The sequence below is a fragment of the Charadrius vociferus genome, unplaced genomic scaffold, assembly GCF_000708025.1.
Source record: "Charadrius vociferus isolate BGI_N301 unplaced genomic scaffold, ASM70802v2 scaffold477, whole genome shotgun sequence".
NCBI lineage: Eukaryota > Metazoa > Chordata > Aves > Charadriiformes > Charadriidae > Charadrius > Charadrius vociferus.
In genome coordinates this window covers 1,034,417-1,048,019 of record NW_009649449.1, presented here as the reverse complement: position 1 = coordinate 1,048,019, position 13,603 = coordinate 1,034,417, and the positions used below count along the sequence as shown (strand labels likewise).

Sequence of the window (13,603 nt, the reverse complement as noted above, 5' to 3'; positions counted from 1 at the left end):
GGGGGGGGGGAGGGGGAGCATGCCACTAACGCTCCTCTGATTGACTTCAACATCCTTTCTCGAGCAACCTGAATTTAGGGATCTATCAAATTAGAGGATGCTATTTTTATCACTACATTCAGCATAGTTCCAATATTTCCCTCACTGTTTGTCCTTTACCCTTTGTATGTTTAAATTTGTTGTTTATCTTTATATGTTCAAATTTGACTCTGATACTTCCCATTGAACCACTTCAGGAGCTGCGACATGAGAAATCTATGCTGTTGTACCCATTTGTACTGTAAAGAAAGCAGTGAGCTGCCTTTGAATTAAATGGGATTTTCAGATCTGTCCATTGTTTAAGAAAAAACAAGTTTTGGATTGTTTTAAGAGCAAGCATCTGCCTTGTGAGAAGCAGAACTGGTTTGTATTGTAACAAGTGCTCTTTCAATAAACTATGAAATACTCTTGTAAGTGTCAGACTTGTCTCAGTGAAATGGAAATGCAACTTGATTACAGGCTTGTCCTGATTTTATTTTTTGTCTTGGGGTTGGTATTGTTTTAGCAGAGTCACAAAGGTTTCTTTAATTGTTCCTCAGTCTGATTGTTTTAAGTCTCTCCACCCTGATTTTTCTGCTGTGATGTGAAAAGCAGCCTATGCAGATTTGTGTCTGCTGTTACATAGCTGCTTTTTTGGGGGGGAGGAGGGGGGGGATACAAGCCAAACTGCTCTTCCATTGTACCATCTTGTGTGCTGTTTATTTAAATTCTGGAAGGAAATACAGAGCTGGCTGTTCTCTATTTATTTGCGCAATGAAGACAAAAGAAACTGACATTTTTGTGTACCTCATACAGGAGGAAATCACATAGGGTACAGTACCTTTGCAGGCATCACGTAGATCCAAAGAATCTAAGTTGTTATGGTACAGTGTTCTGCTTGAAAAGCTGCTCCAGTCTGGTCTTAAAAAGCTTGGCCTAGTCTGAGTGTATGATTTTTATTTTTTTTCTGTTTTCAGAAAATCTGATTGTTGTGGCTTTAGAGATTTCCATGCCTCTGGGCAAAATAAACTTTGCATTCCCTTTCCCCACGTTCATGGAGCTGATGATTTCAACCGGTTTGAAGCTGTACAACAATGTGCATTGGGTTCCAGGGAGTCCAGGGCATGGAACTTCAGGGCAGCTTCTGGGTGCAGATTTTTTTGTTTTCTAGCAGTTGAGGCACCTCTACATCAGTACTAACAATTACATGTGTATTATCACTAATCAGCTCTGGAAATGTTTACCTGGAGAGCTGCCCAATCTCTCAGAGCAAACCAACCCCTTTCACAGTGCAGTCAGCGCACCTTCTGTGTCAACCAACCTGAAATTCATCCTTCATCTGTTGCTTGGTGCCAATTATTTTTAAATACTACTTTAGTACCAAGTGCCAGGAGGTAATCTTAGTCCTGGTTTTCTGCTTAGGGAAATGGTACCTATTTCTCTTTTTCATTAGGGGAAAACAAACTTCAATTCTTTTACTTAGTTTTAAAAGTAATGCTTATTAGTGCGGAGTCAATAAAAAGTGTCTGCTTATGTTAAGTATTTATTTAGGTATTTAAAAGTACAGAAGATAAACTTACTTGGCTCCCAAGTCTGAAAACAGAGAAGACGGGAAGCAGGTCTTTGTCTTTGAATGAATGTAATGTGCCTGGGATTTTCATGCTGGAAGTAGAATTTTTCCAGTGGAATGCTCCCGATTTTTGACCATTGCCTCTGCAACTTTTCAGTTTCTCCAAAAGAATCTGATCAAAGATTCTATTTAAACGCTACTTGAAGAGCTTTTCATTTCTTCATTTCTACGATGCGGATGCTCAAAATGGCACCCTCAGATTATCTACTTCAGGCTACAGGAGAATAAATTACTTTGCCCTTCCTTGCAAGTAAGAGAAGGTTGTTTGTCACTTCGCATCTGACCTGTGTTAGCTTGGTTTCAAATGTGATAGTATTATCTACATGGATAAGGAGTGCCTTTATGTTAACGAATTTTTAAGAGTATGCTGGGTATTTCTGAACTGTAGATAAGTCTGAAACTCCTCAACGTGTCTGGAATAGTTTTTTGGTGAATCATTAGGAATTTCATAAGGAATATCAAAAGAAAGCATACATGTAGTTCTTTGGCTGCTGGGTTAAGGTGTACTTGCACTGTGAGCATGTAGCCATCTCAGAGCCATCCCAGGCACAAATGAAGAAGGGGGAGCATTTTAGCCCAATAAAATTTCAAGAGGAAAATTGAAACACAGTCCTCGTACAAAGGCCATATATCTTTAATAGTTCAGTTTTCTCTCCCTAAAGGTCACGGGCATTGAATTCACAGTATTGAAAATCCTGCGATTTCTAACAGCACAGCTACTGTTTCCTAATGCTACCTCCAGGGAATGAGACTTACAAACTTAAAGGAACATACTTCAGGTTTATCTCCTTTCCAAATACCGTCTAAAGGTCTTTCTGACTGAACTTGTGTTAAATTTGATGAAGTTGCGTTGTGGCGGTGTTAAGCACTATTCTTGCTGTATGAAAACAAAGTGACGTTGCTGTTTGGGTGGGATGCTTAAATAGGAAGGGAGGAAAGTGAAAAGCTTTCCTTCTGTAGCTGTTAGACTTAAAGAATGCATTGCTGCAAACAGTGCGTTGGAGAAGAATTTTAGGATTTGGAACTGTGGAAGAGAGAGGGTTGGGATACAAGATGACCAACTTCGAGAATTCTCCTTAAGAACTCTGGAATGCTCTTAGTGAATTGTCGTAACTCTTGGATAAAAATCTCGAGAAGCCATAATATATGCCAAAGGATTATCTTCCAAAAGTAAAATACAGTAGTGAGGTGGGCTCTGAGAGCAGGAGCACAGCGACTGTGTCTGTTGTAAATATCTTGAATTTGTCTTTGTTTTACCAGCATATGATAAAAGGGTCATTAGGTCTTAATAGCATTTATTTCAAGGCATGATTATGCTGAACAGGAAGAAAATGCTCTTACACCAGAAGGTATTGTTGAAGTGCTCCTTGTGGGGAAACCTCTGCACAGACCTCTCTGCCCGCTTGCCAGGGTGGTGGTATTTTTTTCACCTTCTGATATATTAAATACATGTGAGAGAGTGACACTTAGATCCCGAGAGGAAAATCTAATTGAAAACAAAATGTCTTCTTTTTTGTTCCCTGAAATCTGAAATGAATTTTTTTGTATCAAAAGGCAAATCAGTGGTGCTGTTAATCCTCTGTTTGAGAAAATGAAGGTGAATAATCCTCCCCTTTTAAATTTATTTCTGTACTCTTCTCTATTTCTGCCTCTTTCCTACCTACCTGAAAGCAGGTTCCCCAAAATAGCCCCTTTTTCCAGTCTTTAGGAAAAAAAAAATAAATAAAATCCTATACCTTTCCCTCTTGCAGATGCTATGAGCATGTATAGCTGATGATTTTTAAAAAAACACTGCTATCTTAAAGGTCCCTTCCAACCCAATTAGTCTATGATTCTATTGGCCTCTGTCTTCTCTCTTTTCAAGGACAGATTATACTAAAACAATACATGTTGGTATGTGACCTCTGAGCATTAATGGAAATGTCCTTATGTATTTGTTCTCTTGTGTCTGTCATTCCATCTGAGGTGTTAGTCTCTCCTAACTGTTCTCCTTGCTTTTGTCTGTCCTCCTACACGGTATCTCCTCTCTCCCCGCAGGACTATGAGAGTAAGCTGCAGGCCCTACAGAAGCAGGTGGAGACACGATCCTTGGCAGCTGAAACAACAGAGGAGGAAGAAGAAGAAGAAGAAGGTGAGTTTAAAGCTAAAAACAATTTGGATATAGTTAAGGCTAAAGGAGCAGTTGCTATAATATCTCTTGCAATAGACAGAAAACTCGCTTTGGAAAGATGCAAAATGCTTCATAACTTCTTGATCTGTAATCTTCATGGCGTAAATATGTAAAATATCTATTCATGGAATAAGTTCCACGTGAACAGTAGATTTACATCCCCAAATTCAATTGCTGTACAAACTAGGTCAGTTTAACTACAAGTTTTAATTTGGTGGCCTTGAATTTGAAGGAGTCTATCTCTTCTTGGCGCTAACAGTTCAAATGTCTTAAACCAAAATAGTACTGTTGCTTTTGTTTCCTTGTTTTGATTTTGAAATTTCTTTTTTCTCCTTGGTAGGAATTCTTAGAATTCATGCTGTGACATGTCTGTATAATTCCATTTCTGGATAGTAGATAGAGTTTATTATTCCCATAATACTTGCTTTCATTCCACTGTTTTAGCCTTTGGCTTTAATAATTGTTAACTAATTTTAAATAATAGGAGTAGTATTTATTTTGTTTTCTCTGTTCTACATCTCCTGACTTGATCATTATCTCTCCACTGCTAGTGTTGAGGAAGTTTGAATCCAGTTTTTCCTCACTGAATAATAAAAATACAGGTTTTTGTTTTCTGGTCTTCTTTTCCAGAAGAGGTGTTGAGAACTTGAGTCAGTGGTAGTATTAATACTGCATGTGATGGTTTAGAGAAGCAGCCACAGTGTTTTATTTCTGTTTCTTTGCTCTTCCTAGTGCCCTGGACACGACATGAGTATGAACTCGCACAATGGGCTTTCAGGAAGTGGAAATTTCACCAGTTTACTTCACTGCGGGACCAACTCTGGGGAAATGCAGTATATCTAAAAGAAGCCAATGCAATCAGTGTAGAGTTAAAGAAAAAGGTAGGGACATGCAGGGTAGATTTTTTTTAATTTTCTGAGCTATCAGTTTTTACTGTCTAATCCTGCTTCAAACACTCAGAGTTACTTGTAGTCTTTAAAGTTATATGTCTCTTGCTTATTAGTTTGGGCTTTAAAAGGGTTCAGAAAATCACGAGTCTGTTTCAGACTTGTGGCAGAATGAACAGCCCCTGCAAATGCGGTTGATACATTCGCCTCTTCTTCATTTCCCTTACGCTCTTTTTTTTATACCATAAGCACATGTACATGTACATCTCCCCAGGGCTCTGTCCTTTTCTTTTTTCCTTGTAACTTCATGTGGTCATTCATCTTTCCAAGAGAAGTGGGTGCTGCAGGATGTGCTAGGTCTATAGTTTTCCAGACCCCTGCTAGCTGTGACAATAAAGGTAGGATATCTGTACTCAGCTGAAAAATATGTTTTATACCATCTTGAGACAAAAAAAAAAAAAGTGATGTAAAAAAAACCCTGAATCTGTTCAGAGAGACAAAAGTCTGACGGGCTTCATACGTTGCATTAGGCTAGGTCTCTGTCCCCTTTGTGATGCTGATACCATGGCTTCTCAGAACTAAAGCAATTCTTCTTTGTCCATTCAGGTGCAGTTTCAGTTTGTCCTGCTGACAGACACCCTCTACTCACCCCTGCCACCAGAGCTTTTGCCCACTGAGTCGGAGAAGACCCGGGACAGTAGGCCTTTCCCCCGTACAGTGGTAGCTGTGGAAGTCCAGGATCTGAAGAACGGAGCAACGCATTACTGGTCCTTAGAAAAACTCAAGTATGTAAATATTACCAGAGAACAAAATTCCTTATATCCAAGGAGCTTCACTGGAACATTTCACCCCTTGATGTTCCTTCCCTCTTGTACTTGTTTTTTCTCTGTGTCCTCCCGAATGCCACCTTTCCAGACATTGTGGTATGTTTTAAATACCAGCTTTCTAGATTCTTTAAACAAGTGCATTTTTTCTCCAGCATCTTATCTCACCTCCACATTTAATTTTTGTAACTTTAGGTTAGATTTTATTTTTTAAATCTAATAGGGCACATCGCAGCTCATCTCTTGGCATTAATTTTTTCATGTTCCTTTCACTGCAAAAGTTTCCTTGTCACCTGCTTTTATATAACCTAGGAGTAGAGGGCATAATTTATAATAAAAAGCTTAAAGATGATTCTGTTTCTATGGACACTACACAAATTCTGACTGTAATCTGAATTATTTTCATCATATTCTTGCAAATCAGCAAAAGACATTTGTCTCTTCCCCATTCTCTAAATACTGACTGAATAACTTTATTCCCATTGATAACCTCTGGACAAAGGATCTTGCAGTGTGAAACGCTTGTTTTCTTCAGTAAAATAAATAAATAAATGAAAGTCTATAATGGAATCAGTTCACTTTTGAATCAAAATGCCAGCATTTCTGTAGTGGAATGCAAAAAACTGCCTAAATTACTCAGCAATGTTATCTGCTGCAAAAAAGGAAGCAAAAAATATGCCAGAATTAGATGTGAGGAAGAATATTTAGAAGTTTGAATGAAATCCAAGCTTTACGTAAGCTTCTGCAGTGACCTTGCTTTGTGCTCAGTGGGCTTAGCCTACAAAATTTTTCCCAGAATCCCTAACGTGGCAGAGAATTAGTACAATACTGAACTTAGTGGTACTCTGTTCTTTATTCTCCCTTTCATGTGTGTAAGTTGGTATAGGTGCAGTCAGTGTACCTCACTTTTCGTTCGCTGCTTTTTTATTCACTCTCTATTAATTTTTTAATCCTACTTTCCTCTTTGCAGGCAGAGGTTGGACCTGATGCGTGAGATGTATGACAGAGCTGGGGAAATGGCATCTAATACGCAGGACGAGAGTGAAAGCACAATGACCGGCAGTGATCCCTTTTATGATCGCTTTCATTGGTTCAAGCTTGTTGGAAGGTATGTGACAATAACCTCAACTGCTGGTACACTGGTAACTCTTGTCAGTTCTGGATGAACTTTGACTTTGAGCGTGGTTATAAACTGTACGGCCACTAGCGTTAATTGTGTGTGGTGTCTTTTGGGCATTTCTGATAGACTTAAAATATAGTGAAGAGCAGAAAATGCTCTTTAGAATGTTGACAGTTCTGGTGTAACCTTGCAGAATCTGATTTGTCCGAACCCTTAAGTAAGTTATAAGTGCATTTTAAAAAAGTGCAGCGAGCTAAGTTCTGTCTAAAGTCACTGGAGCAGAGCTGTGGGAATATGAAGAACACTGGAAACTAAGGGGAAAAGTGGCCCAGGGCGTGCCTTACACATGTGGTTCAAATAGTTTGGTCATACCCTGTGGAAATACCTAGTATCTGATGGGATTCTTTAATACTTCTGATGTCGACTGCACCTTTACAGTATTTTTGTCTACAAAAATATGTTTATATTAATTTTTCATTTGCTTTCTGCTCAGTTCAAGAATGCTCTTTTTCCTGACTTTGTTAGCAATCCCTTCCCTTACGTTTCGTTCCAGTCCAGATGGTTTGAAGCCTTTGCTTGTTGTTCAGGTGATCTCTGTGCTGATGGCAACAGACGGCTGTTAAATGAAGCATTCTTCTTTCCCCTCACTCTGTTAATTGGTATTCCGTTAACTGATATCTAGCTCCCCCATTTTCCATGGCTGCGTGAATGAGCGTCTTGCTGATCGCACGCCCTCCCCCACTTTCTCCACGGCTGACTCCGACATCACTGAACTGGCTGATGAACAGCAGGATGAGATGGAGGACTTTGATGATGAGGCCTTTGTGGATGATACTGGCTCCGACGTTGGAACTGAGGAGGGATCAGACCTCTTCAATGATGGGCGCGACCCGTTTTACGACCGATCCCCTTGGTTCATTTTAGTGGGAAGGTTGGTGAGGTTACTGTGAGAATGGCCAAAAGGGACCAGCTCTTGCTGTAGGCTGCAACGGCTTTGCCTTGTGCTGCGTAGAGTATGTGTGAAACCAGCCAAAATATCTATATACGTAAATTGGAGTTGCCAGAGAATGAGCGTAGTTTAACATGAAGTTTTAAATTCCCATGTCAGAAGCCCTGAAGACCTAAATAATAATTGAGAAAATAACCCTGAGATGTGACAATGCGAGTAAATATATTTCTATTTCTAGACAACTGTCACAACATAGACTGAATGAGGTTTTGCTTGTGTACAGTATTTGTAAGAATGCTCTATTTAACCAAGATCACTAAGATAGTATTGTACTATGTAATTTTCTCCCATAGAAGAGAATCTCAGAGTATGGTGGAAAGTCTTTAAGCCCAATCCAATAAATCCATGTTTTGAAAATTCATCTGACATCCTCTGTATCTGAAGAGAAAAGTCGGCATGAGGAGAAAGAAGAATGTCCCTTTCTGGATGAGGAAAAGAGTATTCTTTGAGATGATTTGGCTTCTCAGATTGTGCATGACTCGGTAGCAAGTATTACGTAGTGACAGGTCACCATCCTTAAAATTCGCTGGCTGGTGGTGTTTATCAGCATTTTCCCCATGTGCTGTGCTTGAATTTCTGAAACAAGTCGTCTTAATGTATTTTAGAGTATTATCTATTTTGCCAATCAAGATATGATTAAGGCATTACCAGACCACAGTCTGTGGTGTAGTCCGTAAGGGCAGCAAGATGCATTAAAAAAACCAGTAGTACTCTGCGCTGCTTCTTCACAGATAGTCTTGCATAAGTATGTGACTCATGACAAGAAACAGAAAGATTTTATTTAGTGACTTCGCTCCCCTCTCTTTGGCTGCCACTCCCCCAGTTGTTCTTTTTTGCTCATTTGATCACTCTGGACGCCAGGCTACTTGGTAAAACAGTAAGGGAGGTGCTTACCACAGGCATTGTACAAAAGAGGGGGTGAGACTCCACGGTCGGCGGAAAGGAGGAACAAAGGAGAAGGAACCAGCGCTTGACTTTGTCCTTTTCTGTGACTGTAAGCAGGGAAGGCTTCATGGTCAGGAAGGTGGGATCTTTTTGTAGTTTCCTCAAATGCAGGAAACTTGATTGCATCATTTGCGAAAATGAGGGACTGAGTTTGTCAGTCTTTTATCGAGCTTTTAGATCAGTTTCGCTGTATTGTCTAACCTCATTCTTTGTCTTCAGTGGACCTCTTTACAAGCTGTGCTTAAAACTTGGAACTTCTTCATCTAGTCTTTGAAACGAAAATGGCAGTTACTAGATGTGCAAGAAATGGCATTAGGACTCTTTGATCTCTGTGAATTTATGCTCTTGTGTGCAATGTTTGATAATTTGTGTTATAAAACACATTAGTAACTTTCAGGTTAATCTGATCCGCAAGAGTCAGTTTGGGAAGGCCGCCTTAACTGGCTTGGAAGGGTTGTCAGCGAGTTGAAGCATATGTGCGCTGTTCACAGTGGCTAGGGCTGCTTTCTTGGAACGGTGCCGGCGTACTCGGCATATCCTCCTGTTGTGCGTGTTCTTTCAGAGTGGGACCTTCAGTGCTTGGGAAAAAGTTGAGCTATTCATCTTCGTTTCACAAACTCTTCAGGAAGCACAACACAAGCTGAGCAAATACAGTGTAGGATGAAAACAGTCGTGCTTCCTGGCAATTACACAGCTGGCTTCCCGTTTCCATGTATTAAAGAGAGTACTGAGCTCTGTCTCTATAGACAGACGGGAAGCTGCAGCAGTTAGGGGAGCTAGCCTGAACCATGTAAGCTGCACACATTAAGGAACTCTGCTTGGGTTCTGAAGTGTATTGAGGAATGAAACTTAGTTTGTATGATCTCCGGGTAGACAGCTGAATGACTTTTTCCCAGTCGTCGGTTTCTATTCTTCTCTGTTTCTATTCCTGTCCTGTTCTTCTATTGTGCTGCTTCTGTCAGCAGAAAGCTGTTAGGCTGTTTAGTGCCACTGAATAGAAACTGTTTTGATTCCTCAGTGTCCTCCAACATGAGAATTCTGCTTTTGAACGTGTGACTTACAAGTATCAGAGGGTATGTCCGTCTATGTAGATATTGTCTTGAGCACAAGGTAGTGTTCAATTTATAACGAAACCAAAATTCTTTAACACTTTTTACTGTGTACTGTTTCATATGTTGTGGAATGTGTAGGACAAAACCAAAATAATTTTTAATATTTTTTGAGGGGGTCATCAGCAATAATGAGTCCAGGTCACGAAGGAGAGGAGGAGAAATTGGTGATGTGGTTATCCAACTCCTTGGGCATCACAGTATTTTTTTTCCTCTCTCTGTGCTGTGGCTGCCTCTTATTTGTACTATAACTATTAAAGAAAAGGAAAAAAAAAAAGAGCTGGTCCCTTTAGCCATCTCTTCTGGCATGCTGGGTTGTCTTTAAGGCTGATTCTGTTGAATGGTGTGACACATCGAGCATTTGCTATGTCTATGTTTTTAAGGGAGGTGGGAAAGGACTATGGGATATTTTATTTAAATCTCAAATTGATGTGTTCATTTAAAAAACATTCATCATCATTCTTAGTTCTGTTGGTTTTGTTTTGATTTTTAAAAAACCTTGTGTTTGTTAAATTTCATTTCTAGTTCTGTTTTGAGTATGCCGTTTTACCTCACCAATCTTTCTGCTAATACAGCTCCCCCTCTTTCAGTCTGCTGGGCTAAGGTGCAGGGGGACACTTGCATACGGGGTGTCGGGGGAGTGGGAGTCCTCCCAGATGCGGGAAGAGGAGGAGGATAGCCTTAAGATTTCATCCATTCCTAATTTGGTACTGTCTTGCGATGAGGCAGATGGAATGGCTCTGGCAGGCAGTATTGCTGCATAAACCAGCTCCTTTCTGTGTACAGCAAACGTGCTGTTGCTCTCCATTCCGGAAGAGATCCAGCATCTTCGTCACCAAACAGGAAGCTTAAAACTTTTTGCATTATGTGTTTTTCTCTCTCTAAGTCAAAGTGATTCCAGTGCGCTGGGTGACTGGATGGATGGAAGTTAAGGAAGATACGAAATAGTTTTTCTTTGGGCTTGTTGTTTTACTGAAGCGACAAATTTGTAGTTGCTAATAAACCTGAATGCTTTGGCTGTCTTATGTTCACCAGCAGCTCCAGAACTTTAGCCATGCGAATAAAAATATATTTTTATTTTTCATACAGTTAATGCTTTCACTTTCCACTAGTTTGGCTTTGAAGTTGGAAGGCTTCTGCAATGACTGCCTCTATTAGTGAAACTATCTCTTCCTGTATACATATCAATTCAAGGCTATTGAGATTCCGTTCTGCTGGGGAAAAGCGTCCGTTCTCCCTATCTTGAAATGTGGTTTTCAAACTGCGTGTGTTATTCCTGTTGAGCATATAACTACATACCTTCCTGAACTCCATCCCTGGTCCAGTCCAAGTGAACGATTCCAGTTTGTTAGTGTGGGAGACTGTTTTCTTGTATGGTGGGATGCTGCTTTCTCAAATGAGCACCACCTGAAATTGCAAAGCTAAAAATGAAAATGATTCCTTGGAGGAAAAAAATATTAAATTTCCCATTTTGTTACTTTAAATTTAGTCTCTTCTCCCTTCCCCTGCTTTATCAGTGCTTACCTCACTTTGGAGCAGACTGAAAAGGAATTAGATCCTAATCTTAGTCAAGTGTTACGTTGCGGTTGTTTTTTTTGTTGTTGTATGGTTTTCTTCATTTTTTGTTTTGCTACTTTTATAGCCACATTAATCACTCTTCTCTATTGCATTTTGTTACCACTTTGGTTTTTAGTAGCATTATTTTTGTCTCCCTGGTTCACAACTGACACCTATTTGACCACCTTGTCATTTCAAGAGAATTCATTCATTCTGGGAGCAGGCATGTGAACACAAAGAGAAACACTTTACCTGTTCTAACGTTGGTCCTTAGCTGTGCGTCATAACACTGATCCAAACTCAGCTCCTTGCTGTGTTCACGGAACAAATTCTGCAGCTGATGTCTCCAGACAGAGGCAGTGAACATCTTTGTCTCTCTCAGTCCTCTTTTGTCATGCAGGACTTGCCCTATGCATGTAAAACAACATCAGTTATAAATTTGAGGAATTAATTATACATAATAATAAAGACTAAAAGAATAAGAGGACTGCAAGAAGGAAATCCAGTTAAACAAATGACTGGTGTTTAGTATAATTTAATATGTATAAATTCATAATAATTGCATATGTAATTGGTTAGTCACTTTAAATCTAATGACTGGTAAAACTATTGGTTAAACTTCTGTATCATCTCAGTATTCTTATGAATTTTGAAACACCTCACTCAATAAATACAGCCTTCCATTTTTTTTCCCCTTGTTGAGAGCCACTCTACCTGACTTGTTACGCTTCTCAACATTTAAAGTTTGGCTCAACCTAGTCACCCTGAAGTGTTCTAAGAACTCTTGCAATTCATTGCAGAAAAGTAAAATAACTTAATGACATTAGTCTAACTTTTAATTAAAAATGTGTACAATAAAACTTGTTAACTTTATTGTTCCAAAATAGACCCTGGTTGTGTATAACTGCAAAAGTTAGTGTATGGCAGGATCACCCAGTACGGGGCCTAAGTGCTGCTTTCCCTGTTGTAACCTAGTAAATATTTCTACACGATTGCTCTAGAGTACTGTTGTGGTGATTCATTGTTTGTGCTTTTGTTTGCCCTCTCCCCCCCCTTCTTTTTTTTTTTGAAAGAAACAAATTTATTACTCCTAAACATATTTAGCTGTGAAGACTATCGGTCTTCCACTATCTGTACACTCAGTGAAGTTTCCAAGAAACCTAAAAGATGAGTTACGGTTTATTGGGGATTTCTGATTTCTCTGTATACAGTGTTAACAAATGTATGTAGAAGAGAGAAAACATTCAGTCAGTCTGTTTTGAAGAGTGTGATCTGTTACCTTTTAATTTATCACTTCAAACTACACTCATGGAGTGGAAGACTCAGCAATTCTTTATAGTCAGGAGTTCCTTAGTAGACTTCTACCATCTTGCTAACAGCTCCGTGTACAACTGTAGTGCCTCTAAAAATACCTTTTATAAAGCCATCATCTTAAATTGTCTCCTTAATGTGTTCTGTAACGCACTAATACAGCCCTGTGTCTCCAATATAGTCTGATTTCGAGCATTTTGTAGCCTCACTTAACTTTGACACTGCTGAAGAGCCCTGTGTGGACAATACGGATACATGACCGCAGTGCAGGTCTAATACATGGAGTAAAGTAGAATGTCTGAAGATTTAAATATCCCATTACCCAACCAAATACTGCAGTCTGGTTTTGCAGATGATTGCCTAATCCTGTTTGTGTTTGCTTCCCTTCCAGAGCATTTGTATACCTGAGCAATCTGCTGTACCCAGTGCCTCTTATTCACAGAGTAGCTGTTGTTAGTGAGAAAGGAGAAGTACGAGGATTTCTGCGAGTTGCAGTGCAAGCTATAGCAGGTGAGATACTCTGACAGCTTTATATCGCAGCTCTTTGGTACACTATGAATAGCTGCAGCTTTATAAAACAGGCAAGCAAATCAAACCCGAGTAATTTTAGTGTTTCAAAGAACCTCATTCTTTATTGTTAACTTGCTTTTAAAATTATGATATTGACCACTGAAGTTTATACCTGGCAACTAAAGCAACAGTGCTTTTTCAGACAGTGAAAGGGCTAACTAGTGTCAGGGGGTCTAAAACGAAAAATAAAGCAAAGGTTTTCTTTCTGGCGCCCAGTATAAACAGCAGACAAGGATATGTGCAAGTTTGATAGTTGTGATGACGCGCAGAGTAAATGTACCACGAGTTTGCTATTCTCAAACTATCCTTTTAAATAATGCGCAGAAACGTGCTCCTCCGTTCTCTGACGGAATAGCATGTGAAGAAGTTCCTGAACTGACTGTTTTCAACATAGTCTAAACAGAAATCAGCAGCAGTTTTCCATTTCATTGCCTCACTGAAATGTGTTGTGGC

The 13,603-nt window shown here is 39.5% G+C and overlaps 1 protein-coding gene across 2 annotated transcripts in view; it reads left to right on the top strand.

The window, feature by feature from the left end:
• KIF1B (kinesin family member 1B) overlaps positions 1-13,603 on the top strand; it is an 86,288-nt gene that overhangs the window by 51,518 nt on the left and 21,167 nt on the right. The window contains exons 20-25 of one of the 2 annotated variants that reach the window (XM_009889557.1): positions 3,686-3,779; positions 4,551-4,699; positions 5,312-5,490; positions 6,500-6,637; positions 7,332-7,580; positions 12,972-13,090. In XM_009889557.1, the coding sequence (XP_009887859.1) occupies positions 3,686-3,779; positions 4,551-4,699; positions 5,312-5,490; positions 6,500-6,637; positions 7,332-7,580; positions 12,972-13,090 (928 nt within the window). The remainder of the gene's footprint in view (positions 1-3,685; positions 3,780-4,550; positions 4,700-5,311; positions 5,491-6,499; positions 6,638-7,331; positions 7,581-12,971; positions 13,091-13,603) is intronic. The other variant, XM_009889558.1, reaches the window with a different exon arrangement.